The 27,475-nt window shown below is 42.1% G+C and overlaps 1 protein-coding gene and 1 pseudogene across 3 annotated transcripts in view; both read left to right on the plus strand.

Annotated features, from left to right (window-relative positions):
- The window catches only part of DOP1B (DOP1 leucine zipper like protein B), a 103,845-nt gene that overhangs the window by 30,198 nt on the left and 46,172 nt on the right, over window positions 1-27,475 (plus strand). For all 3 annotated transcript variants that reach the window (XM_063100697.1, XM_063100704.1, XM_063100711.1), the window contains exons 3-13: window positions 4,160-4,341; window positions 5,122-5,292; window positions 10,767-10,956; window positions 12,639-12,737; window positions 13,082-13,205; window positions 14,532-14,641; window positions 14,895-15,009; window positions 17,611-17,731; window positions 19,318-19,437; window positions 22,121-22,223; window positions 23,046-23,237. In XM_063100697.1, coding sequence (XP_062956767.1) covers window positions 4,160-4,341; window positions 5,122-5,292; window positions 10,767-10,956; window positions 12,639-12,737; window positions 13,082-13,205; window positions 14,532-14,641; window positions 14,895-15,009; window positions 17,611-17,731; window positions 19,318-19,437; window positions 22,121-22,223; window positions 23,046-23,237 — 1,527 coding nt within the window. The remainder of the gene's footprint in view (window positions 1-4,159; window positions 4,342-5,121; window positions 5,293-10,766; window positions 10,957-12,638; window positions 12,738-13,081; window positions 13,206-14,531; window positions 14,642-14,894; window positions 15,010-17,610; window positions 17,732-19,317; window positions 19,438-22,120; window positions 22,224-23,045; window positions 23,238-27,475) is intronic.
- LOC134363323 (U6 snRNA-associated Sm-like protein LSm6) lies at window positions 988-1,212 on the plus strand (annotated as a pseudogene).

A 27,475-nucleotide genomic window follows, 5' to 3' on the forward strand; every position in this document is an offset into this window, starting at 1 on the left:
TCAGCTGCACCTCTTATCACATGCATATTTCCTCCTTGATTCAGTGTCTGTTAGAATTCTCACTGTATTTTGGGTCTGCACTTGATCTCACCTGTAAACATACAACAGTTTAAGGTTTTCCTTTTTAATCCTATGTATTTCTCAATCTTTCTCATTAATGCATCTAACTAGTGTCCTAGTTTGCTTTTGTGACAGTAAAGGGCATTACTAGTAAATGAGTGGGTTTCAATTGATTTACAGTGCATTTTGTCTTCATCTTTAAATCTTGGGCTTCTTTTTCAATTTGTCATTATAATAAGGGGTAACGTTTGTGGATTGCTTACTTTGTGCTACATACTAAATTCTTTACATGTGGTATCTTGGTGCTTGCAACTTCGTAAGATACCATTATCCCCATTTTTACAGATTAAACTACAGCCTTGAAAGGTTAAGCAATTTGCCCAGCTTGTGAATGGGGGAACATAGAATTTGAGGCTCTTACCTCCAAGCTCATATACTTAAACCAGCCATTAGTAATAGCCTCAGTTTTTCATTTGGTCATTTGGCCTCAGTTTTGAAGCACTTGTTAAGTGCCAGGCTCAGGAGGAGTGTGTGAGCACTTAGGCACAGTTGTAGCCCCATCACTCAGTGATGATGATGGTGCTGAGTGGCTCAGTGTCATAACAGCTGCAAGAGCAGTCTAGCAAAATCCTGCCCTCAGGGTTTGGTTAACTTTGTTCATGATCTCTGGATTGCTGTGCTCTGTGCCTGAACCTATGAGCTTTGATCAAACTTGCCAATCTCATGGGTGAAGAACATGGCATTTTGTTGTAGTTTGAGTTTGCATTTTTCTTATCAGGAAGGGGGAGAGAGGGTTCTGGATCCCAGATGCCAGGTAAGGAACCTGGGGCTGTGAGAGGTGAAATGTTGAGTTATCCAAGTCACACAGCTAATTGTGCAGCAGAACTGGGGTTAGACTAAGTGTTGCTGTCCTGCAAGGCTGCTAAAATGAGTCAGCAGAAGCAAACCTCAAGTGACTTCTCAGTGCAAATCATCAGTGGCCAGCCGTGGTAAAATTAAATTCTGGAGTGGATCCTTGAGGGGTCCTTGCCTACCTGATGGCTGTGTGGCTATAGCCCTGGGGCAGACAAAAGACTATGTAAATGGGCAACTGAAGAGTAAGTACAGTGCATTCTCCTGAGGAAACGAAGTACACAGAAGAGAAGGATGTGAAGAGCCAAGAGAGCTGTACTCTTTACGGTTGGATATATTTTTTATGAATTTTTTTTTTTTTTTGGTTCATTCATGATATACTTTGCTCCGTTTTCATAACAGTTGGTGATTTTTCACTTATGTAAGATAAATGTATAAAATTGTGGATTTAATTATGAAGAGTGGTTTCACATCTAAGTTTCAGTCATTTTCTTTTACCTCTGTGTCAGTGTACAGAATGCTAAAAGAATTTTTTTAAAAAAGACAGAAGAGGAAAAGATGAGCATCTTTTCATTTTTCTAAGTAATTTCTGTTCATATCCTTTGTTCTTGCTGTGTTTTAAAAGAAGACAACTGCAGTTTGCTTCATTTAGTAAGCAGTATGGCTTCATCTTTAGTTTTCCTTTCCCAACAGGCACCAGTTCCCTGTCTCAGACATACATGCCTTCCCATCAATTAACATGGTCAACACAGTGAACAAGTTTATTGCACACGTACTGGTTGTAGCCTCGGATCTGGGTTGTTTCTTTTTCTATGTCTTATTTACGTTAAATTGAGTGGGATAACACATTTAAATGAGAAAAATATAGCAACCAGCCTCATTCATTTGAAATGAATGGTTGTGGTCCATTGTAATCACATTTATATAAAAAGAGGTATATCAGTCAGGATAGGTTATGCCATGGTAACAAACAATCCCAAAATCTCGGTGACTTTTACAACATGGTTTATTTCTGGCTTGCTGAATCAGCAAGTGGTTTCTGCTCTCTGTAGTTTCTCAGAGACCCAGGCTGGGAGGGACTTTATCTCCACCTGTGTTTCCATGATTATAGAGGCAGGGAAAGGAGAACCTGATGAGTTTTGCTTTGGCTTTTAACACCTGTACCAGAAGTGACTCATGTAATTTTGCTCGTCTCATTGGCTACGTTGCCATGCCTGGTTCAAAAGGACAGAATAACAGGATCCTACTATGTGCACAGACTGAAGGAACCAAAAACTTACAAATCCCAAATGCCCACTGTAGGAGGTGCTTAACATCTTCTGCACCTCAAATGTCAGAACTCCTTAGAATACATTGAGCAAAAATGGGATTTGGTGGTGTCTTAAAAAGAGAAAACTCTGTAATAACAAAAATAATTGCTACAGGTGAAGACAGCTTTTAGCTTCTCAGATCCATGGAGAAAGTCCATTACCATATTATCAATAAGCCATCAAGAGCCGTGTCTTCAGGACTGGCTGGGAGTTGAGGCTGGGTTATGTCTGTAATACGATGCACTGTTTCCTGCACTTTGCCCGTGTTCGTTTTCTCTTTGCCGCAACTATCAGTTTATTCTCATCCTCTGTTACAGTATGTGAATAAGGTGGCCTCAATTTTTTTTTTTTTTTTTTTTGTGGACATAAGCACATTTTTCAAATTATTTTCTGTACTTTCCCTTTTTTTTTTTTTTTTTAAGATATTATATGCTTCCTAAATAATGTTTTAAGATATTTCTTGATGATCTCTAGTTATATCTGATTTTTTAAAGATGTAGTTTCATTGAATTTGAGATTTCATGTAGACCACAGGCTTCTGATGAAAAAATATTCTTGTTTTCCTTCTCATCCCTTTACCTCCTGCATAACCTCAGTATGTTTTAGAGGTGGGATCATTTTCTTTCTTTATAAGAGGAAAGCTGTCATGGCCCTGAGGGCATATGGCCCAGGGGCCCGGCAATTCTGACACACAGTTGGGATGCAGTTGGCATTGGATGTTTTTCCAGACTGCCTGCCTTGTTTTAGGCACTGTGGAAAGTGCTGAAGACAGCAGAGGTGAAGAAGATAGTTCCTGCCCTCAAGTTGCAGAGGCGCCCTGTGTGGGGGCAGAGGGATGGGGGGAGGGGGCATGGTACCTGCCTCCCTTAGAGCGGGTGATGGGCTGTCACAAGTGAGGAAAACTTAGCAAGGAAGGGCATTAAGGTGAGGGGCGGTGAAGGGCAGGTGGGCACACTCTGTTGTTACAAACAACATTTGAAACTGGGGTATTAAGAAATGGAGGCCTTCGAATGACTCTTTAAGAAGCATGGGCTTTACCCTGTAGGCTTTGGGTAAATATTTGTGTGAGTGAATGAGCTAGTTACGTGGATTGTTCTACCATAATGTCAGATGCTCTGTTTTATAAGGTGAAGTCATCAGGAGCCTTCCAGCCATGGCTCAGCCCATGGTTGCTCAATGCCATGAAGAACAGCATGGACCTGTTTCCGCTCCTGACTGTGTTCTTGGGGCACAGCATGTACCCAAGGATGCTATAACACAGACAAATCATGTGTCCTGTGCTCAGAAGCCTAGCTAGCGCATACTGTTGCTCCGTCCTAACAGGGTGGTGGCATTTTTCTCCTGTGGAACACAGGTCCCTCCCAGCACGATCCCTGACTGGTGGGGAGGCCAGGAGTCACAGCCTGGAAATGTGCCCCCCATCCATCTTTTCTGGGTGACACCCGCCCCCCCCCCCCCCCCCCCGAGCCACCTGGCTGTGAAGCTGAGCTGGGAGAAAGATGGGATGATTCAGAACTCTTCCTCTCCCTGAGCAAAAACCCAGGGGCTTCCCTGGGGCACACATATGGGTCTTCTTAGGGGTGGGAGGCTTACTATGTCTGATACAGCCTGTGTTCTACTCAGTCTTGTGTGTAAACTCGTGGCTTCCCAAGATGTAGGAGCACACAGTCCTCCCCTGTGCACAGGTCCCAACAGAAGCTGGTATGATAGTGACAAAGTGATCTGGTGCCTGCCTCATTCCCCACATTGCCAGGGCTTCCCCAGGCACCCATGCCCCACAGCCTGGCCCTGGGACCTCCATGAGCAGTCCCTCTGTCCTCTTGTCCTATATGTCTCTTTCTTAACAGCGCCCCCCTTTGTGGTTTTCCTGGAAGACGTACTTTCAATTGTAAATGTCGCCACCTTCTTCCTCCTGTGTTTTTCCTCTTGCTTTACAGGCTCTTCAGAGTAACCTGAGGTATTCCTTGTTGCCAAGACGGCTCCTTATCAGCAAGAGATTAGCGCAGTGTTTGCATCCTGCCCTGCCCAGTGGTGTGCACTTAAAAGCCCTAGAAACCTACGAGATTATCTTTAAAATTGTGGGGACCAAATGGCTGGCCAAGGACTTGTTCCTGTACAGGTACAATTTCTTCTCTATGGCAGTACTTTTTTTTATTAGGCCTACAGCACCCAGTATTCCCAGGTGGTCTCCCATGCAAGCACTAACCAGGTTCAACACTGCTTAGCTTCCAAGGCCAGATGAGGCACATTCAGGATTGTGTGGTGCACACTGCATTATGCTTTATTACTAGAGTAATCCATATTCCAGTTCACAAAATTAGATAATGGCAAACAAGCAGAATAAGCATGGGGGACAGGAGAGGGGAGTGGTGATGTATGCTGCAGTCAGTCACAGAGCTGTCACCAGGACACAACCAGCGCTCCCATTTTGGAGCATATCTGTCCAGACTTTCTTCGAGTGTATTTAATAGGATCTGAATGTGCCCACAGCTCAGTTGCCTTCTCTTTACTCAGTAGTGTTCTGCAGCCATCTCACGTCAAGCAAACATCATATCACCAGTTTATTTTTATTTTTTAATTAATTTTTTAATGAAACATGCTGATTATACATATTTATGGGTTACAGAGTTATAGTTCAATTTATATATAGTGTGTGATGATCTAATCAGGGTAATTAGCATATTCATCATTGCAAAACTTAATCCTTTCTTTGTGATGTCAACATCTGATCTCTTGTAGTCATTTGATAACACGCAGTAAATCATTGTTAATTATGGATTGCTGTTATATCACCAGTTAAAATGGCTGGCTGTTTGCTTGTTCAAACTCCCTTTGGCAAGTGGGTCATTTGGAATTTCTGAAGAGGTATCTAATCTCCCCCAATTTGTCTTCCTCAAAGCTGTGGATTATTTCCTCTGCTGGCGAACGCGGCCATGTCAGTGCGGCCCGTGCTGCTTGGCCTGTACGAGAAATACTTCCTCCCACTGCAGAAGCTGCTCCTGCCCAGCCTCCAGGCCTTCATTGTTGGCCTGCTGCCTGGCCTTGAGGAGGGCTCTGAGATCTATGACAGGTGGGTGACGGTCTTGTCCAGTGCTGACAGCTCTTGCATGTCCGGGTTTGTGTTTATAGGAGATGGGAAAGCAGCGCACAGGTGCATGAAGAGGGGAAGGTCAGGTTGATGTTTCACATTTCTCTGGTGGTCTGTACTTGACAAAGTGGTCCTGTTCTCCTGGGAACCTCACTGTATGTCTATCTCAGGGGAAGCCTCAGACCTAGAGAGATGAGATCCTTTACCTAGATGAGCGTAGCTAGTTAGCAAGGGAGGCCATAGTGCTGGGTTCCCATGGCATCCTGTCCCATCACAGAGTTACCCATACCGTCTCGGACACACACTCTTATGCCTCCATCTGTGGAGGAACGAAGGGGCCCTTCCCGGGCCCTTGCAGTGTATGTTGTACATATTATCACGTTGAACTGCTGTGCTTTGGGAATCTGCTCCATTTACAGGTGAGGGACAGAAGGCAGAAAGGGTCCCCAGCACCATGGTCAGCGAGTGGCAGAGCTGGGATTCCAGCCCACAAGTGCAGGATTCTGAAGACTTTCTTTTTTCAGGTGTTCCAGTCTGCTTCTAAATCAAAAAGCAGAGCCAGGTTTATAGGTGGGCAGGGCTTGAAAAGGTGATATGGTATGACCAAAGCAGAATGTCTTACAGATTTCAACCCTACCTTGAGAAATTCATAGAGCCATATGCACAAGTTTCTGCAGGGTTTTGGGGGTTTTGTTTGTTTGTTTTGTTTTTTTTGTCACCACTTAGGAATGGGAGAGCATGTGTATCTCTTCAGACTCATGAATATACAGTGTTCTTTTGTCCTGGAGAATTATAAAGAAAGAACTCACTTCCAGCATGTTAACTATTCCAAGAGATGCCACAGTGATAAACCTCTGTTATTTGGGCCTGTTTTAAGAGCTCATGTGCAATGACTGGTGACTGTGTGCTTGCAGAAGTTTCCATTTGATTACACAATGCACCGCTCACACTTCCCTGTGCCAGAGGCCCCAGCCACGTCACTTGTGGTGTTGGCTGTGACTGGGAAGTACGGGGGACTGGGTGGAATCAAGGAATCAATCTAGGGTCCATTTGGAGTGCAACCCTTAAAGAAACCAAGCATTCAGAATGGTTTCAAGGGCTGTGGCTAGTGACCAAGGATGCATTTCTTGAGCATGTAGGAATTGACAAACCTAACCAGAAATTTGCAGTTCAACCATTTCAAGCTTTCACATAGACTGGTGGTGGCTTTCCATTTCCTGATGGAGAACCCACCTTTACAGTTGTTTCTTTAGGAGGTGGAACCTGTCTTGCTGCCATTGGAAGCCTAGCACCATGCACTGTGGCTGGCACACAGCGAGGCTCGGCAGTATGTGTCATTAAAGAGTGGTCAGGGTCACTAGGAGCACCAGGAGGACCATCACCAGGCTCCGTATCCCTTGACTCCTCATCCCAGGATCTTTCTAGAAGTTCTGCTACATTAATATTCTGATAACAGATGTGTGTGTATACATGTTTATATATGTGCATATAAAGATTTTTTTTCCATCATCTAACAGAAAAACCCATTAGTCCACAACATTTATTACAGTCCTTTAAATCTGTAAGTGTGAATCACACTAGAAGCGTGTAAATAGTTGGAGTGTTTTTTCCCTTTTTCCCTTTGTTGATAAATGAAGGTTCATCTGAACAGTTGCTAAAGTTGCCTAACATTGATGATTTTTCCCTAATGTTGTGATTTCTTGACATTGAATCAAGAGCTGAGTAAAGCTGCGTGAATCACTGAATAGATCTGGCTGCGAGAGAAAACCAAGTCCAGTATCTGCAGCACCAACAAGTTGTTAGTTATCAGCTTTCCAAGGTAGATGCTGGCCAGAGGTGATACAGTCTCTGAAGTGGGTATGTTGCAAGTGCAGTAGTTGAGGTGACTGCACAGCTTTTTTTGTTGTCGTATCCATTTTGGTCTGAGACAGTTTGGCAACTGTTTGTTCTGCGAAGTGCTTAGGAATTGAAGGAAGCCCCCAGCAAGTACTGTTCAGAGACCGCAAATGGAGGGAGGGGAGAGGGCAAGGAGGTGATCATTTCCATCTTGGTAGAAATCACAAAGGGGTAAATTAGGTGGGGGTTAATGAAGGTTGGGGTGACTCACATGTTTTTATGTAGGCAGACACTGTTCCTGGTTTGTGCTTTTTAGTGAACCATAAGAAAAGGAAATTTTGGCCAGCGTTAGTATGTATTATTCACTCTGGCTTTTTAACCCTTTGAGGCCTGTAAATTCCCTAGGACAGGCCAGAAATCCTTTTTTCAAAATGCCTGTGAAATAGCTTTGTAGCTGTGTTTTGCTGCACTAAGAAAACAGGATTAGAAAGAGGAAAATACTAAACTCTTCTTCCAAGAAGGTGAGGAGAGGTGAAGGCTTTCAGTGGTTTGCAAGAAAGCAAAAACTGGCTCACTGGAAATTTCCGTTAAATTAGTGGTTCTCAACCTGAGGGTGATGTTGCCCTTCAGAGGATGTTTGACAGTACTCGTATCGGGAGACATTTTTGGTTGTCACAACTGAGGGCAGGGCGGGTACTGCTAGCATCTAGTGGATAGAGGGCAGGGGTGCTGCTAAACATCCTACAGTACACACAGTTGCCCCAAATGTCAACAGCATTGAGGCTGAGAAACCCTGATGTAAATAATTGAAAAGTATTTATTGATATTTCTTTTGGTTGGTTCCAGGCACCATAATGATCTCAGCTGGTTCTAGACTTTTTTTATTCCTTCTTTGGCACTGTCCAACCTACAGTTTATGGCACGGGGCGCTGTTGTCACTACCCTGCTTGTTCAATTTCAGATGATCCCACAGAGCTGTGTGGCCTTGTGACACCTCAGCTTTCCATGGCTGTCCATTTGGCAAGTGGCTGCAGAGCCAAAGTTGTGAACTGCTTGGAGTTTAGAGTGCCCGGCCCCATGCTGCTCACTGGCTCTCAGTTGAGTACAGAGGAGCAGTTCAGTCATTCGAATGAGCTGTGTTTGCAGGAAACACAGAAGAACAGCAACTGGGATGAATGAGGAGGGATGAGTAGAGGGGTTTGGGAGTTTGAGGGTTTCTTTTCTTTTGGTGGTTGGCTGATTTTGAATTGAAGGTTTAGAGTTCTGGACTCTAAATTGCACACTGATTTTGGAATTTAACAAATAAGATGATCTGAGTAATTCTTATGTAGTAGAAAGTTACTTAGTTTTTACCGCCAGTTATTTTGCTCTCCCATAGCAAAAGTGTGTCGTATTTGCAGTGTTCTACACTGTGACCATTTAAATCATTAGTACCTGTTAATTTTTTTTTTTTTAGCATAGAATGAAATTTAAAGAATTTAAAGGTTCATTTCTTTAATACAGGAAACTAGCCAGTGCACTCTGAATATTGGATGGGGGATAGCATATGCAGTGTTTCCCAGGCTTTTTGACAGTGGAACCCCTCTTCTGTGGAACATCTGTAGTGGCCATTGTTCCATGGAACGTACTTTGGGAATATGGTATTTGCAATGGGTTTTATCTAAGCATTGGTAAAAGTGAGGGATCCTGTAGAGAGAGGAGTACTCCAGGGGCTTCTTAAATCCATCTGTTACTGTAGGCATCTCTTCCTAGTTTGGGACCATCCAATCTGCCCTGCAGAGGTAGCCTGGCAGGCATGTGCCCAGGGGACACGGTGACCCATCTGGCCCAACTCACTATAACTGCACCTGCTAAGCAGTGCCCCTGCCTAATATTAGGGCTTTTGCCACGTTGTTTTCAGAGCTGGGCAAAGATAGGCTCTATTTGTTTGTGCAGCCTTTAATAGGAGACCAGTCAATAACTTCAGCCACTAGACCATTCTGTGTACTTTTCCAGAACATTTGACTGTTACTTACCCCCTTCATTTTTGTTTTTTTTTTTAAGATGATGCCATGCATCATTTCCTACAAATATTTCATGAGACAAAAAGGTCGACTCATTTTTTTTTTTTTTTTTTTTTTTGTCTTTTTCGTGACCGGCACTCAGCCAGTGAGTGCACCGGCCATTCCTATATAGGATCCGAACCCGCGGCGGGAGCGTTGCCGCGCTCCCAGCGCTGCACTCTCCCGAGTGCGCCACGGGCTCGGCCCAGGTCGACTCATTTTTAAGAACAAAATTCCTTTTTTAATATAAAAAGGTAGTAGATATCTTTGTCTGAAATATTTTTATACACACTGATTAAGGAAAAGTAAGCTGAAGATGATGTGGGTTATAAAAAAAGGGAACAGTGGTATTCCTCTGACAGGTGTTTGGAGTGCCAGCTGTCTGTCAGATGCTCCTGGAGGCACTGGAACACATTGGCAGACAGAGTAGACCTCGCACTTACTGCAGGCAGGTGGTGTGGCTCTAGCTGGCTCTATGCTCCGTGCTGAGTTTTTTACACAGAGACCCTCGCCTCCTCACATCTCCACCAGGTCAAGGCTTTTTCCCTGTCTCATGGCTGAGTGCAGACATGCACAAAGGTTAAACTCGTCCCGGGTCCTGCAGCTGGGAAGCATCAGGAGGGCCAACTCCACAAACCTGGGTGAACTGCCACGTCACCCCAGGCTAGTCCTTCTAGCATCTTTTTCTGTCTTCTTTGCATAGGAAGCATGTGAGAAATGAATCCCTTCAGGCATCGAGTTAGCTCATTCATGTGGTGGAATCCCTTCGTGAGAATTTGCCTCTGCTGGGTTATCAGCAGGTGCTGTTGCCCAGCCTGCAGGGCATCTTCTCTTTTGATAGGGCCAGCACCTTAGCCAGCTGCAGGTGCACCACGAGCAGGGAAGGTGCTGACTGGGTGTCATGGGAGATGTAGGTGAAGATAAGAGACAAATAAATGTGGGGCCTCCACACAAGAGCTCCTCAGGATGGGAGTCCACGTATGCAGGTGCAGTGGGCAGAGGGAAAGAAAACTCCTCTCCAGGCTTCGTGGAAGGTGCACGGTGGTGGGAGGCCCAGGCGAATTTGTCCCCAGTGTTTCTACAGTCAGTGTTGCTTGGCATATTTTTGGCTGTGCTCAGGTTGGTGGTGTCTTTATAATTGCTTGTGTCTTCAGTCAGTCACATCAGCCTTTTTTGTTGTTTTTTGACACATGAAGGACTCCTTATGCTTTTATAGAGAGTGGCTCATCCCCTTTCTGCTGGTGGAGCCGCCTTTCCATGAGTACTGCGTTATCCATCCATGGAAGGCTGGGGGCGGAGACAGGTTTCTGCCATGGTGGCCACCGGTCAGATGCTTCCCGTTGATCAAGAGTCTGTGCCTCTTTGTGACATGTTTATTTAGCAAATTCAGATTCAGTATGACAGCTGGCAGGCAGACAAACACCGAAGGGCGATAGGCTGCCACAGCTCCAAGCAATGACGCCCATCTCCAGCCCATGGCCAGTTGCTGTGCTGATCCGCCCGGGTTGAGGGGGCGGTGTGCTGGGAGACGTGGGAAGATGAGCCGCGCCCTCAGCTTCCTTCATCTCTTCTCAACAGAACAGATGCGCTGCTCCTGCGACTGTCCCTTGTGGTGGGCAAGGAGGTGTTTTACGCTGCCCTTTGGGGGAGTGTCCTGGCAAGCCCATCCATCCGCCTTCCCGCCTCACTCTTTGTGGTGGGCCACATCAACAGGGACTCGCCTGGCAAGGAGCAGAAGTACATGCTGGGGACCGATCATCAGCTCACGGTGGGTGCTTTGCCCTTATGGGGGACACAGGCATGGCTCCCTCATGTGCAGGTTTTTGCTAGGGCTGCAAAGGGGCATCAGGGAGCAGCGCAGGAAAGGGAGGCAGTCCAAGACTCAGAGTACATGTAATAATGAGCTGCTGAGCAAGATGAAGAAGAGGCATTGCTGTGGCAGAATGCAATCATGGATGGGAGGGGTTTTTTAAACATGTGCATAAAATTTACATATTCAAATAAGTGTGTTCACACCCAGGGAGGTCCCTTCTGGAGACTTCACAACTGCTCAGCAATACACTTAGCTGTGAATGGCACTTGGAAAGCCTCTGTACAGAGTCTGCTGCTTTGGCTGAAATCTCCTTTCCTTCCCATGCCCTGTGTCTGAGGTTCCACTGCCCACCCACACAATGAAGCTCTCTCGTCCCATGACCTCTGTCACAAGCCAGCTCTTGGTCCTGTTTCTGCCATCCTCAGCAACTTTGGCTGCTCTCAAACCTGGATTGTTGGGGTGCCTCAGGTGTCCTTCTCCAGGCCCTTCAGGGAAGCTCTCTTCCCTGTCAAGGACATCTCTTCTCCTGACCTTGAAAAATGGGGACTTCCCAGATTCCCCAAACCTACTTCTTATGTTTTTAATGTTTGGCTGTCTGTCGCCACCTGGTGGTGTACCCACACTTCAACCTTAAAAATGTTCAAATTGAATCCACGATTGAAAACTTCTGCAGTCTGGTGTAAATCACTACCCCTCTGAGTTCGTTCCCCATTGCCAAGTGGGGATTGCCGATCTACCTCACAGGGTCTCTCTGAGGAGTGAGAGGAAAATCTAATGGAAAGTACTTTGCACAATGATTGAAACATAGGAGACCCCCATAAATAAGTTTCCTTCTTTCCTGCCTTGTCAGTATCACCTTCTCCTGTTTTTCTCCATTTTCATGGCCCTGTTTCAGCTTCTCATGTCTTATTCCTGGACAAAAACATAATTTTCTAACTGGTTTCTCCCCATCCCACTTTGTACCCATCCAGTTCTGATCAGTTGCTAAGAGGTTTGCTTTTCTAAAGCATAGCTTTGCTCATATCTGTCCTTGACACTCCTCAGAACTGCCCTAGTCTCTCCTCTTGCATCTGCCACCCCTCCCTTCTCCTCCACAGTCTGTGTGGATCCTCCCATCCTTAAAGCTCAGCTTTCCCACCGGCTTCATTGCTGAAGAAAAAAGAGCTCTCCTCTCTTCTCAATTCTCATAGCTTTTTATGAGCATTTGCCTGTGAATTTACCTGATACATCTGTTTTATACCTACCTATATTCAGAAAAGACCCTTAAAATATATATTGAGTTGATTTGGAATCTATTTGACCATATGTCTTTAGAATTTTAGTGTAACTTAAGGTTTCTGTTGGATCCTTTCTGTAATCATGAGCTCAAGATCTTAGTATCTGACCATCTGAGCTCTCAGGTGGGACAGGTGAGGTGTGCAGATGAACATCTTCCCGATGCCATGTAGCCCCCAACCTCTAGAGCTGGAACCCACGCTTTCCCAACCTGTGGTTTAGTACTCTCTTCTGCATGATTTAACATGGTGGTGTCAAGATGCCCAAGTAAAATTACTTTCATTTTATGACTGTAAAGAGTAGCCTGAAAACGATGCTACATGTCTTCGGAATAAAATGTTAATGTTGTTTATCATTTACAGGTAAAATCTTTATGTGCATCACTGTTGGACTCAAATGTTCTTGTGCAAAGAAATAATCTGGAAATTGTTCTGTTTTTCTTCCCATTTTATACCTGTCTGGTGAGTAGTGTATGTTCTTTGTGTAAGTTACTGCTACTTCCAAGGCATGGGGTGGAGGCCTAGATCTCAAGCAGCTTAGTCCTGAGAGGAGAGCTCAGCCGCTCAGTGAGCACTATTTGCTTTCAGCCAATTAAAGGTCCTTGTTCATTTTTGTGAGGATGGTGTTTTTATAGCAGATGTTGAATAGCTTCTTTCCATGGGCAGCATGTAAAGAACCAACCCTTTTGAGATCTGCCTTTCTGAGATAAAGTTTTGTAGGTAGTTAAGGAAGGGCTGCCTGTCAAAAAGTCAATAATCTACTTTATCATTCCCTTGCAGTAAAGTTTTCTCTGTCCTTCTAATAGGATTCCAGTGAGAGAGCCATCCCCCTGCCCAGATCTGATATTGTACACATTCTCTCAGCCGCTACCCAGACCCTCCTGAGAAGGGATATGTCTCTGAACAGAAGACTCTATGCATGGTTACTAGGTACTGAGTAGTACACAGTCATTTCAAGTCATAGTTAATGTGAAACCTTTTACTGCTGATGTTTGGAATAAGTTTTGATCTTTGTGATGTATTTGTGAATCATGAAGTGTGGAAATATACCACGGTGACTAAATATATCACTGGTCAGTTGAGGTGTACTGCCTACACATAGCTTTGGTTATTTTGCAGCTAATTTTTTTTAAAGAGGAAATAATAAATGGAATTTTAGAAATGCCAACTGAATTCCATCTTAAGAGCTTGAAATACCACAAAAATTGTAGCCAAACCTTATTTAAGTAGAAGCCTGTTGCTGCAGAGAAGTTTCATAGGATGAGGGTATATGTGGAGGATACCCATGAATGTTGTGGAATATGTGTAAATAAAGAAGGGTTTGTGTAAGTGGGAATGTTTTGGGAGGTATTTGGATAATTTTGGAGAGCCTGAGAACCCCTGGGCTGCGTTTCTGTGTCTGAGAGCATGTGTTTTTATGAACAGCCTGTTAACTTGTGGGCAAAGCACCCTTGGCAGTTGGTAGGAAGGTTTCAAAGACATAGTCTAGGAAATTGCAGGTTTTAAATGAATTTTCTGAAGTCTCCTAATCATTTTACTTAAGAAAAAAGTGTTGTGCAAAGTAATCGTGAAAGGGCTTCACAGCTTTTATTAACTCTCAACATATAGGTCTTAACACACCAAAGTCAGGAAGTTCTCTTCAGTCTTTTTTTCCTCTCTTCTCGCTAGCTATAAAACTTTCAGAAGTCATTGCATGGAAACTTACTAAGGATTTTGAGAATATTTATAGGCTCCTTAAGGACTTTTATCGAAAGGATAATTTTGTTAAATGCACAGCTCCACTCCTAATGGGACTTGACACGCTTGTGTGGAGAGGACGCTGGTCCTGCATGCAGCACCGGCTACACCTCGCTTAGCTGTGTCCCCAGGGGCCCTAGATTCTTTGCTTGTACAAAATGAGGTCATATATATGAGAATAGCTTGATCTCATGCAGTACTGGCTAAATAAATACTGGATTGTACAAGTGACCCTCATTCTGTTGTATACCTTGTAATTCTACTTGTAAAAAACAATTGGGCTGAATTCTTGGGACAAACTAAATTGAAGCCCACTGAGATGGAATTCTGCCTGTCAGATCCTTAGCTACAACACTATCAGAAGAAGAAAATGTGACTTGGTCTTTCAGGATCTGATTTTTGGTTTTCTGTTGGAGGAATTATATTTCAGAAAATATAAGAGCATGAGACTTTTGCACAGTATGACATCCTTTAAAAGTATAGATCTCTTTACAGCTAATGGTGCTTATTCTTTTATAGGTTCAGACATTAAAGGAAATACCATTGTGCCAGAATCTGAAATCTCAAATTCTTACGAAGACCAATCCTCTTATTTTTTTGAAAAATACTCCAAGGATCTTTTAGTTGAGGTAAAGGAGCATTTCTGAGAAGTCAACACTGTTCAGAGCATTCCTGATCATGATTCTTCAGTGGATTTCTTTATGAGACTTCTTTGGTAGAATTGGGCATATTCCTCAGGACATGGTTTGGAGAACCGCAGTGTACTTATCTCGTACTGGGTGGCTGGATTTCTCTCTATCCCAGAGTCTTTAACAAGAAGAACTGATGAAGTCATACTTTACTATATACAATATCCTAATGTGTTGCTTTCTTTAAAAATAGGGCCTGGCTGCAATATTGCATCAGAAGTTCTCAGACGCCGATGTCGAGGAGCGCCATCACGCATACCTGAAGCCTTTTCGCATCCTTGTCAGTCTGCTTGACAAGCCAGAGATAGGTACTGTTAGAAATGCTGCACTATCCTGTACCAGATACGGGTGGCCTATTCTCAGGGAGTTAAAACACGATGAGATACAATCAAAAGGTCAATTTGAACATAATTTAATCTTTGAAATCTACGAATCGAAGTTATATCATACGGTTCAGTGATCATATCTAGAGCCACTTAAAAGTTTTGCCCACTAATTTGAACATTTTTGTTAGGAAAATACTTTTGTGCACATCTGTGCATGTGCTTACAGAGCACATACAGTGTTTACTTTTTAAGACTGTTTTTTAAAGCCAGTGTCATACTTCAAATGAGCTTTGGTTTTATTTTCCAGTAAGTAGGGACCCCCTCCATCTTTTTGCCTTGTGACCCTGGGTAAGCCACTTCTTTTCACTGTGTGAAGTGAAAATATTTTCACTGTAAAATGCAAGGAATAGAACTAGACTGATTACTAGAGGGTCTCCTCTTACACATTACAATCCTGTGAGTATCAATTGAGAAAAGTGACCTTCTCTTCCTTGCTTTAAAAAAAATGTTGCTGCAATATTCATTCAGGGTAAGATCTCACATCTGGTCACTAGAGCCCCATGACGGGGCAAAGATCCCCACCTTCTGCATTGGACTGCAAGCTTGCGGGTGTCATTTCAGTGCCCGGGGTGTGCCCACCTCTGGTTGCTGTCTACAGAGAACAGGAGCACTGAGGACGTTGGTGGAGTGCTTGTCTTTCTCTGGCCTTGGGATATATTGACAAGCATAGAGCATCTGCCATGTGGTGGGAACAGTGCAAGGCTCTGGAGCTGTAAAAGGGGAAAAGAAATTTCTAGTCAAGTTAGATGGAAGGGAGAGACTCTGAGTTCCTGGGATGTTTTCACTGGTTTTTAATAATAACAGCTGGCATTTTTTTGAGCAGTTATTTTGTGCCAGGTGGTTTGCACACATCATTTCCCACATGTCCCACACATAGCTCCACCCCTCCACCAACCCTGGGGTGGGTTATCTCACTATACCCATCTTACAGGGAGACTGGGGTGGAGCAAGGTAGGTCATTTGCTCAAGGCCGCCCAGGAGCCTCAGCTCTCTCTGTCAGGACCCTGATGTTTAACTGATTGTGCTCAGATAAGCCCAACCCAAGACACTTGCCCATGTCACAAAGATGAGCGTTTATCCCAAGGCTTGTGCAGCTCTAACCGCTCTTTACCAAAGTCCCAGTGGGAAGCGTTTATTCTTCCATGCTCTGCCCCTTAGCGCCACCTCAAGGTGCTTTGTTCAGATTTTTCCTCCCCTCCCAGCTCAGTCCACCAGTGATGATACACGTAGATTTTTCTGTTAGCCTGGAGTAACTGAAGCTCTGAGAAGTCATGGTTTAGTCTAAAAAGGGAAACAAATTATATAAATGTATTGGGAGCTTGCCATGTAACTCAGGGAAGTACTCAAAGAAGAAAATATTATTTAGCATTTTGGAGATGTATGTTTTACGTCAAAACCATGCACCGTGGTGAGCCAAGTAAAAGTTGCTGCTAGCTTGGGCTCTAGGTTGTATTTTCTGGAAGAGGATGATTGTCAAGCTTCTGCCAAATCATACAGTCATTTAATTTGCTCTGTCTGATTATTTAGTTGTCTGAGGGAAGATATACTTAAGAAGGAAAGGAGTAGATTATATGGAACTAGAAGGCACACTTACTCATTTGTTCCTGTCCATTCCTTTCTTGCTAGACTTTAGCTACACCTCATTTCCTCCTCCATGAATCAGGGTGACAAAATTGCTCTTGTTTTGTAAAAAACATTTGGCATTCTTATGCTGAAGATAAAATACACATGAGGATTATCATGAAAGTATTTTCCTCAGAGGCTTTTGATTTTGTGAAAAGGAAATGCAAAAGACTTGATTCGTCTACTGATTGCTTTTTACACAGTGGTGTTGACAGAGCCCTCATTTTCTCCAAATTGATCATGTTTTCATCCCCCTGGATAAGTGGGCAAGAAGGCAGGCCCTCAGCCGTGTGGTTGCCATGTGAGGAGCAGCAACCTCCTGCCCCATCTACTGCCCAGTGGGTGACAAAGCTTCTCTAACATGCAGCTCATCCAGTTCTCCATGCCATCTTTATAAGCTTTTCAGCAATGGTGTTATTTCTTTTGTGTTGTTATAGCTCATGATTAAAGGAATTCAGAATAGGGAAGTTGCCCTACTCTGTCGATATTTCTATTGAGTGATGTCTCTGGCCAAGCGGTTTTGCACATGTAGCATACACCCTGCCTCCACACGCAGAATCTGGCTTGAACAGGTCACTTAACCTCTGTGTGCCTCAGACACCTTATGTGTAATCAGGGACAGCAATACAGAGCTTGTTCATGTGGCTGTTGCAAGGATTCAGTAAGTTAACAGAAGTAAATGCTTAGAACAGTGCCCACAAAAATGTTGTCTGTCTTCATGAATATTATTCCACCGGGTGAAGTTGTCATTGTCACCACCATAGTTAAGTTTCTGTACATTCTAGACTATATAAGTTGTCTTTATATATAGTCACTCTATATATGTTTTACGTGTTTGTCATTTATTGATCTTAAAATGGATTGTTAGTCTTTTTCTGACTATTTACATTTTAATTGCAGGGCCTCAAGTGGTTGGGAATTTGTTTCTCGAAGTCATCAGAGCATTTTATTCCTATTGTAGAGATGCCCTTGGTTCTGATCTTAAACTTAGCTACACTCAGAGTGGAAATTCACTGATAAGGTATGGGTTTGGCCTCTAACTTCACACATCTTTTTCCCTCCCCAGTGCTATTGTTTTTTTTCTCTGTTGTTTACTATAAATTGTGAAGTGCTAGAGAAAGTGAGATGCAGCAGGTCAGACCACTCACTAAAATAATCTATGCTAAGTCAGTCAGCATGAATTGACTATTCCTTATTGAGTCCTGTGAAGAATCTAAAAGGAGTTGGATCTAGTCTCTTCCTCAGCCTGGGATGTACAGGTGGTATTTACTTTTTTATTTTTATTTTTGGTGGCTGGCCAGTGCAGGGATCTGAACCCTGGACCTTGGTGTTATCAACACCCCCCTCTAACCAAATGAGCAAATTGGCCAGCCCCAGCTGGTATTCATTGATCAAGTGTGAAAATCTTTCAGCAAAAACTGTAGTATAACCAGGAGGTGAGTTGCAGGGAGAAGAGAAGAAGGGAAGACGGGAGGGAGCAAGTTCAGGAGAGGAGCCGGGGAGGGGAGAGCAGGGCCACAGGAGGGGCTTGGGAGACCACAGGTGGCTTAGCTTAAAGTGTGCAGTTATCAGTAAATCCTGTTTTGTTTTGTTTTGTTTGTTCTTTTTAAGGTAATATAGCCTCTTCCTTTTTGCTGTATTCTTGATATAATTTCTTTTTGCCTGAATTGGCATGAGTACATTGAAAATTTAAATCAATTCTAAAATGTTTCTGGTTTATTAATTGTAACTGTACCTACCAAGAGTTCTTAGTGTTCACTGTTTTTTCCCAGAATGAGTGTAGTTTATTGTTTTTCCCAGTATGAAAGTCATACATGCTCATTGTAGAATTTACTGATATTTGAAGGTATCAAGAGAAAGATACCACTCATAATCCACCACCCCTCCGAGAAAAACATTTTCACTTCTCTCCACACTTTTACGCTATACATAATACATAGATGCCCATCTTTTGTTTTAAAGATGGAATTAGACTAGCTATTTAGTTGCCTGTTTTTTAAAATGCAAGTTGTGAGTAGCTCTACACTACTCTCCTATGGAGTATAATGGTTGTCTTAGATTCCTTGTTAAGGATTTTATCATTTATTTAATAAATCCTGGCTGATTGACCAATCTCTTACTGATTGACTTTTAGATGGTTTCTACTTTTTCAATATTTTTAAGTAGCCTTGCACTGGTATGCTTCTGCATACATCTTTGTGTACTTGGGCAAGGATTTCTGTAGGATCAATTTCTAGAATTGATTCTCTGAGCTATAGAAGATGTACATTTAAAATTTTAGCCAAATTTTCCTGCTGAATTTTGCCATGTTATTCTACCAACAGAGAATCTAATTACCTACAATTGGACTAAAACTGCTTTTTTATATCATACTGTTTTTATAGTAGCTCTACGAACTTATTTGTAAGAGAATGCATCAATATAAATATTTAGAATGGTTTTATGCAAACACTCTTCTATGTAAGAACAGTAATATTTTTATAAGGGTTTGTCAGCCTCTCTAGAAAGAAGTTGTAAATGGTGAAATGAGTTAAATTTTGCACACCCAGTTCTGTTTTAATTCAGGATTTTTCATACACGTATTTATTTCCTCCCTTTCTTTCACAGTATAATCAAAGAAAACAGAAATGCCTCTGAGATCATTAAGACGGTGAATTTGCTGATCACTTCCCTGAGCACAGACTTTCTCTGGGATTATATGATGAGGTGTTTTGAGGAATGTTTTAGGTAAGTATGCAGTTCAGGATTGCAGAATATTTAGGAAGGACGAGGGGCTTAACAGATTTGTAGAGGCTTAGAAGCTGGGTTGTCTCTCCTGAGATTCAAAGTTCAGCTAAAACAAGGTTGGAAATAATTCACTTAACATTCTAATAGAATTTTTAAAAATCTCCAATAAGAAAGCTCACTTCCATGTAATTCTGAAGCTGCTTTATTTATGAAAGTCTAACTTCAGAAAATCCTCTGTGCATTTTCTAGTTATATTCATCAAATCAGCTTTCTTTTCACAGTTCTCTGGCAGGCCTGATCTATTTAAAGAAGCTTAGGTTTATGGCTTATGTCTGCATAGAGTGTTTTTTAAATTTTCAATCTTCTTATATTCTTATTGAAATTAGTGCTTAATTGGTCAGATGAAAACATTAATGACTTAAGCTACTATAATCAGCTTTTACCATCACTTTTAATCTGGTGAGTTGTACCACTCAAAATTGTGCATGGTGGCATGCTCTGGGGACAGCATGCTTTTCTGGAGAGAAAGCCCCTTTCCTGTGTCATTTTCTTCACAAGAGAAAAATGAAATCTCTTGAACACTTTTTTGTCCTATGAGGCTTGCTGTGAAACTTTTTTCTTGTTAATCTCCCTTTTAATGCCATGGGCTGTCTCACTGTTCCTCATGTACCTAGTAACTGACAGAAGCTTTCCTATTAATGTTTGCCATGTGTGTCTTCTGGCTGAAAAGCCTTACATTAGCTCTCTGGAGCAACCCCAAGAGGAGTCACTTCCGTTATCATGCTTTTGACATATAAAGCCAGAGCCCAGAGATGTGAAGTACGTTGTCTGGCATTGCACAGCAAATCAGTGAGTGGTAGCTGAGATTGGAACCCAGCAGCGCTGGCCTTGGGTCTGACTTCCCAGCCACTGCTGCTGCGCTCCCCTGCCTCGCCTTGCACCAAGCCCACATGGGTTTGACATCCGTGATGAGTAAATTAGTTGTCATTGGATCCACAGGTGACAGCAAGGCCATGTATGCTTTGGTTAGCTTGTGGTTTTTCTTGTGTTTTTTTTTTTTCATTGTACAAGTTTATGGGGTATAGTTTGTTGTTTCAATACATGTATATATTGTATAATGATCTAATCAGAATAGTTAGTATATCTGTCACCTAAACATTTATCATTTCTTTGTGGCTATAACATTCAACATCCTCTTTTCTGGCTGTCTTGAAATATGCAATATAATATTACTAGCTATTGGCCCCCAAGGGCACCAGAACTGATTCTTCCTATCTAACTGTAACTTTGTAACTTCGTACCAGTCTACCAATCTTTTCCAATCTCCCCCTTCGTTTCCCTGCCTCTGGTAACCACTGTTCTATTCTCTATTTCTCTTTTTTTCTCTTCATTTTTCTTAATTGACCCATGATAATTATATATATATAAATAGGTATTCCATAAGGAGTACGATATAATATTTGGGTACATTCATACTATGTGCAATGATTATAACATCACCTCAAACATTTGTCACTTCTTTGTGTTAGGAACGTTCAACATCATCTTGACTGGCTATTCAAAGATACACTGGTTATTTCTGGGCCAGCTTTCATCCCAGAGTTTATCACTGTCTTGAAATTAGTGTCTGTCCTTCCCATGATGTTATTATGTGCTTTTATAAAAAGTGTGTATCTATAGATGGTATAGTCTATTATGTCTGTTAAAGTTTTATGTAAATGACATCAAGTTGTATAACTTTCTTGCAATGTGCTGTTTTGGAGGGTTAACAGTCTTTTGGGAGATGCACTGTAACATATACATCCAGTTCATTCATCTGAAGAATAATAGTCCCTTGTGTGAATAAACCAGTTTCAATCTTGTTCTTGTTGTGAATAGTACTATGGTGAGCATCTTGGTCCTGTCTCTTCATGCACATATGCACAGATTCTTTAGAGTAGACCCCTAGGAGTCCAATGGCTAGGATGCAGTTCTTCATAGGCATTCTCCTAAGATGCTCTCGAAGAGACCTAAGTGCTAATTTACAAGGAAGGAAATTAGCTCTGCTTGAGTTGTACCATGATAGCCAGGTTACTCTGCTTCAAGAACCAATATATACTTTTTAATGTACCTGTTTATCTAATTGCCTGCCTGTTTGAAAAGACGTGTTGAATTTCAGTATGAGATAAGCAGCTAACAATAGAGTTGAGCTGTGGAGTTAGACTTCTCTATCGAAGCTGAAGAATTCTTTGCAACTCAAGGGCCGATGAACTCATGGGAGTTACATGGGAAGGGGTCTCAGGTTGTTCCTACAGTGAAGTAAACAGCTTTTTGGCCTGTGTTGCTCTCTAGCCCAGCTCATTTGCTTGGAATGTGCCTGTGGTTGGGGATTGGGCTCCTAGGCTTGTACCTGTTGACTGCGTTCCAGTCTGCATGGGTGTGACATCCCACGTGGGCATGATACCACCCATACCTGAATTGATGGAGTTCAAGTCAGAGTGAACCCGTTTTGGAGACAGATTCAAAATGCATATTGGCACTTCTCTATGTCAGATAGTTTTATTCACCAAAGCTTAGTTGGAACTATGTAACCTATCTTTTATTATCTTTAAAATAGAATAACTTTACTGGAAATCATAAGAAATGTTTGAAATTATTGTAGGAGAAAGAACTAATTTGTTTTTCTTGCCTGTGATTAATATAGACCAGTGAAGCAGAGTTATGCTGTCAGAAAAAACATCAGCGCCCCCCCCACAGTCTCAGAGCTCTGCACCCTCCTCGTGTTCCTTCTGGACGTGATTCCCTTGGTAAGTACTTTGCTGTGAGGCAATGGCTCAATGCCTGCTGTCCTTTCCATTCTTATTAGTGTTGTCAGCCTGTTTTATAGACCTAAATTTACTGAAAAACGGTTTTACATAAATACGCAACACAAAATAACGTTCATTTCGACATGGAAGATACAGCTAGATGCAGTCTTTCTTTTTTTTTTGATGGTTGGCCGGTATGGAGATCCAAACCTTTGACCTTGGTGTTATAACATTGCATCCTAACCAACTGAGCTAACCAGCCAGCCTTGCTAATCTCTTATATTATTAATGTCTTATTTAAAAGGGGTTATAACTTTTGGGTCAGTTGTAAGTAGGCTGAGCTGAAGTTATATAAGCCAGCCAATGAACTGGGTATCATCCCTGTACTACAGTTACTTAGGGGTGAAAGTGAGTACATTTTCTGGTTAAAATTGTGCAGTTGACTAATTATCTCAAAGGAAACTAATTTCCTTAATATAGGAATATATGTGGCAATTTTATTATTTCGTATTAGGATGGGTAAAGTCATTTGAAAGGAGAAAAGGAATGTCCTTGATTTGTGAAGATCGAAAGGAAATATTATTTTGTCTTCTAATTTGGGAAGTAATGTAAAACTTGTGCTCCAACAAATTATTTTACTTTTTTTCCTTTTGATGGCTGGCTGGGTCAGGGATCAGAACCCTTGGTCTTGGTGTTGTAACACCACACTCTAACCGATAAAAAATGAATTTTCTAAGATGCCATTTTGAGTTGCATTTTTTTTCTGGTTATAAACTAACCTTGTGTGAGTTAAGCCTTTTTTTTTTTTATTTTATCTCACAGGAACTTTACTCTGAGGTACAAAGCCAGTACCTTCCACAGGTGCTCAGCTGCCTAGTGCAGCCTCTTGCTGAGGAAGTGGAGGCCTTAAGCTTACCTGAACTCACACATGCCCTGAAGACCTGTTTCAAGGTGCTCAGCAAAGTCCAAATGCCGCCTTCCTACCTAGACATGGAGTCCCCAAGTGGAAGCTCGGTATGTGCTCTGAGGAGTGAGACTCGTTCTCTGGGCCAAAAGCAGCTATGCCTTCCAGGGAGTAGTACGTAATTAGGGTTGGTAAGATAGGAAGAAAGATGAAAAGATACACAGGTAGTATGTCAAATATTCTTGTAAAATCTTCAGATGCTTTAAAAGGTTTTTGCGTAGCTCTTTACCCACTTTGCTTCCCCCACTCCATCTACATAACTCCTGCATACCTACAGTTAGTGGCTAGATATAGCTAGCTTTTCAGGCGTTTTTATATGTGTGTGTATGCATGTGATTTTGGTTATTTAAAATGTAAGTGAGACTATACACTGGATTAATTTGCTTTTGCCACCATAACAAATAAACAACAGAAATTAATTTTCTTTCTGTTCTGGAGGCCAGAATCCATTATCAAGATTGGTTCTTCCTGAGTGTGCTAGGGAAAAAGAATCTGTTCCATACCACCTTCCTAACTTCTGCTGATTTGCGGCAATCTTTGGTGTTCCTTGGCTTGTTCAAGCATTACTCCAGTCTCTGCCCTAGTTCACATGGTGTTCTCCCTGTGCGCATGTCTGTCTCTGTGTCTGAAATTCTCATTTTTATAAGTACACCAGACCTATTGGATTTGGTCCCACCCTAATGACCTCACCTTGAGTTGATCATCTGCAAAGACTCTATTTTCAAATATGGTCACGTTCAAGGGTATTGGAGGTTATGACTTCAGCATCTTTTAGGGGGATACAATTCAACCCATAACATATACTGTTCTCTGACTTGCTTTAGTTTTCATTCAGTGTTTGGGGACATCTCTGCATCGTTCAGTGTACATAAAGATATCTTACTCTTTTTTAACTTCTGCATAAGAGTCTATGATATGGATTTATAATTTCTTCGGTTATTCCCCTGTTGGTATAATCAAGGTTATTTCCAGTGTTTCACTGTTCAAATAGTGCTGCAGTCAGCATCCTACAACTTGTTCATGGGTGCCAGTGTCTCTGAAGGATAAATTCCCAGCAGTGGGGTCAGTCAAAAGGTACATGTACTCCTTATAAACTGTGAGAGATGTTGCTAAATTATCTTCCAAAAAGACCAGCAGTGATAGTCCCACAAACAGTTTGATGCCCATGTTCTTTATTTTTATTTTCTATTTCTTATTTAGAGATTTGGAATTTTGCCCTTAAAGTCAGTTCAGTACAACGGCAGACAGGTGTATGAACATACTGAAAAGAGAGGCATTCTGAAAATTTGGAGGTTAAATGAGCTACCTGATAGGAAATGAGTCTCAGTTTACAGACTGATTACAGACTGTGACCTCAGTATAGAAGTTGGCTAACAGCAGACTTCTCAACTGAAACCCTACAGACCAGAAGAAAGTAGAATGATATATTTGAAATACTAAAAGAAAAAAATTGCGAGCCAAGAATTCTTTACCCAGCAAGGCTTTCCAGAAATGAGGGAGAAAAACAGTATTTCCCAGACAAACAAAAGTTGTGGGAGTTCACCACCACACAACCAGCCCTGCAAGAAATTCTCAAGGGAGTCCTTCATCTGGAATCCAAATAGTGATGACCACTATCACAAATACACAAGAAAGAGCAAAACCCACCATTAAAACAAAAATGCCAGTGAGAAAGAGAAAGAAGCTAAATCATGCCACTTTAAATTCCAACTAACATTGAAGAAGAAAAAAAAGAGGGGAAATAATGATCAAAAGATATTTAAATCATTTAAACAAAAAGTATTTAAATGACAAGAATTAAACAGTACCTGTCAATAACTACCCTGAATGTGAATGGATTAAACTCCCCATTCAAAAGACATAGACTGACTGATTGGATTAAAAAGCTAGACCCAAAGATATGCTGTCTTCTCACCTATAGAGACACACACAGACTAAGAGTAAAGGGATGGAAAAAGATATACCATGCAAATGGAAACCAGAAACAAGCAGTAGTAGCTATTCTTATATTGGACAAAATAGACTTTAAACCAAAAAACATAAAAAGAGACAAAGGCCACTATATAATGATAAAAGGATCTATCCAGCTAGAAGACATAACACTCATAAATACATATGCACCCAATACTGGAGCACCCAGATATATAAAGCAAACATTTTTAGACCTAAGGAAAGAAATAGGCCCTAATACGTTAATAGTGGGTGATCTGAACACCCCTGTCTTAGTATGGGACAGATCTTCCAGGCAACAAATCAACAAAGAGAGACAGGACTTAATCTGAACCTTAGAGCAACTGGACCTGGCAGATGCATACAGAACATTTCATCCAACAACTAAAGAATATACTTTCTTCTCATCAGCTCATGGAACATTCTCCAGGATAGACCACAGATTAGGCCACAAATCTAGTCTCAGCTAATTTTAAAAAATTGAAATCATTCCAAGTATCTTTTCAGACCGCAATGGACTAAAACTGGAAATTAATAATGAACAAAACTCTGGAATCTATACAAATAAATGGAAACTAAGCAATACGTTCCTGAATGACCTATGGGTCCAAGAAGAAATTAAACAGGAAATCAAAAAATTTCTTGGAACTAATGAAAATAAGGATACATCATACCAAAACCTGTGGGATACTGCAAAAGCAGTACTAAGAGGCAAATTTATTGCAGTAAATGCTTACATCAAAAGAATGGAAAGACTTCAAATAAATGACCTAACACTACGCCTCAGAGAACTTGAAAAACAACAATCCAATCCTAAAGGTAGTAGAAAGAAAGAAATAATTAAGATCAGAGTAGAACTAAATGAAATAGAATCCCAAAAACAGTATAGAAAAGCTCAACAAAACAAAAAGTTGGTTTTTAGAGAAGATAAATAAAATAGACAAACTGATGGAGTTTGGATGTGTTGTCCCTTTCAAAACTCATATGGAAATTTGATCCCCAATGTGACAGTGCTGGAAGCTGATTGAGTCATGGGGGCAGATCCCTCATGAATGAATTAATGCGCTCCCTGGGGATAAATGAGTGAGTTCTTACTCTGTTAGTTCCTGCAAGAGCTGACTGTTTAAAAGACCCCGGCACCTCCCCTCCTTCTCTCACTTCCTCTGTCTTGCTTGCTCTTGCCATGTGATCTGCTTGTACCTGCCAGCTGCCTGCCACTTTCCACCATGAGTAGAAGCAGCCTGAGGCCCATGCCAGATGCAGCTATCGTAAGCCAAATAAACCTCTTTCCTTTATAAATTACCCAGTCTCTGGTATTTCTGTTATAGCAACACAAAATGGACTGATATAGGAAATTGGTACCAAGGAGTGGGATTTGCTATACAGATACCTGAAAATGTCGATGTAGCTTTGGAACTGGGTATTAGACAAAGGCTGGAGGAGTTTGGAGGACTTAGAAGAAGAGAAAAAGATGAGGGAAAGTTTGGAAGATTTTAGAGATTGGTTAAATTGTTGTGACCAGAATGCTGATAGAAATGTGGACAGTGAAGACCATGTGGATGATGAGGTCTCAGGTAGAAATGAGGAACTTATTGGGAATTGAACAAAAGATCACCCTTGCTACACCATAGCAAGGAACTTGGCTGCATTGTGCCCATGCTCTTGGACTTTGTGGAATGTGGAACTTAAGAGTTGTGAGCCACAGCATTTGGCTAAAGAAATTTCTAAGCAGCAAAGCATTAAGGAAGCTGCATGATTACTTTTAACAGCCTACTCTGAGTTATGGTGGCAAAGGCATGATGTAAAGCCAGGACTTAAAAGGGAAGCAGAGCATAAAGATTTGGAAAATTTGCAGCCTGTCCATGTAGTAGAGAAGCTGAGAGCAGGAGAAAAATACAAGAGTGAAGCAGATAAACTGTTTGCTAAAGGCATTATTTTGGCAGTGAGGCAGCCAGATGCTAAAAACTAGGACAATGGGGAAAAAAAGCCCTAAACGCATTTCAGAAGTCTGGAACGGCGCTCCACCCATCACAGGCCCTGAAACCTAGAAGGACTGAGTTGTCCCAGAGGACAGACGTGGGACGCAGCTGCCCTTGGGAACCTGCTCCCTGTGTTCCAGCTGCTCCAGGTGGAGTGGCCCCAAGTGTGGTTTACACAGCATCTCTAGAGAGTAGAAGACTGAAACCCTGGTGGTGTCCGCGTTGTATTAAGTCTGCAGGCTGGCAGGACGTGAGAGCAGTGGAGGCATGGCAGCCTCCACCCGGATTCCGGAGGATGTATGGAAAAGCCTGGGGGCCCAGGCAGAGACCTGTGGCAGGGGCGGAGCTGCTGCAGAGGC

Source organism: Cynocephalus volans, chromosome 1 (genome assembly GCF_027409185.1).
Source record: "Cynocephalus volans isolate mCynVol1 chromosome 1, mCynVol1.pri, whole genome shotgun sequence".
Lineage (NCBI taxonomy): Eukaryota > Metazoa > Chordata > Mammalia > Dermoptera > Cynocephalidae > Cynocephalus > Cynocephalus volans.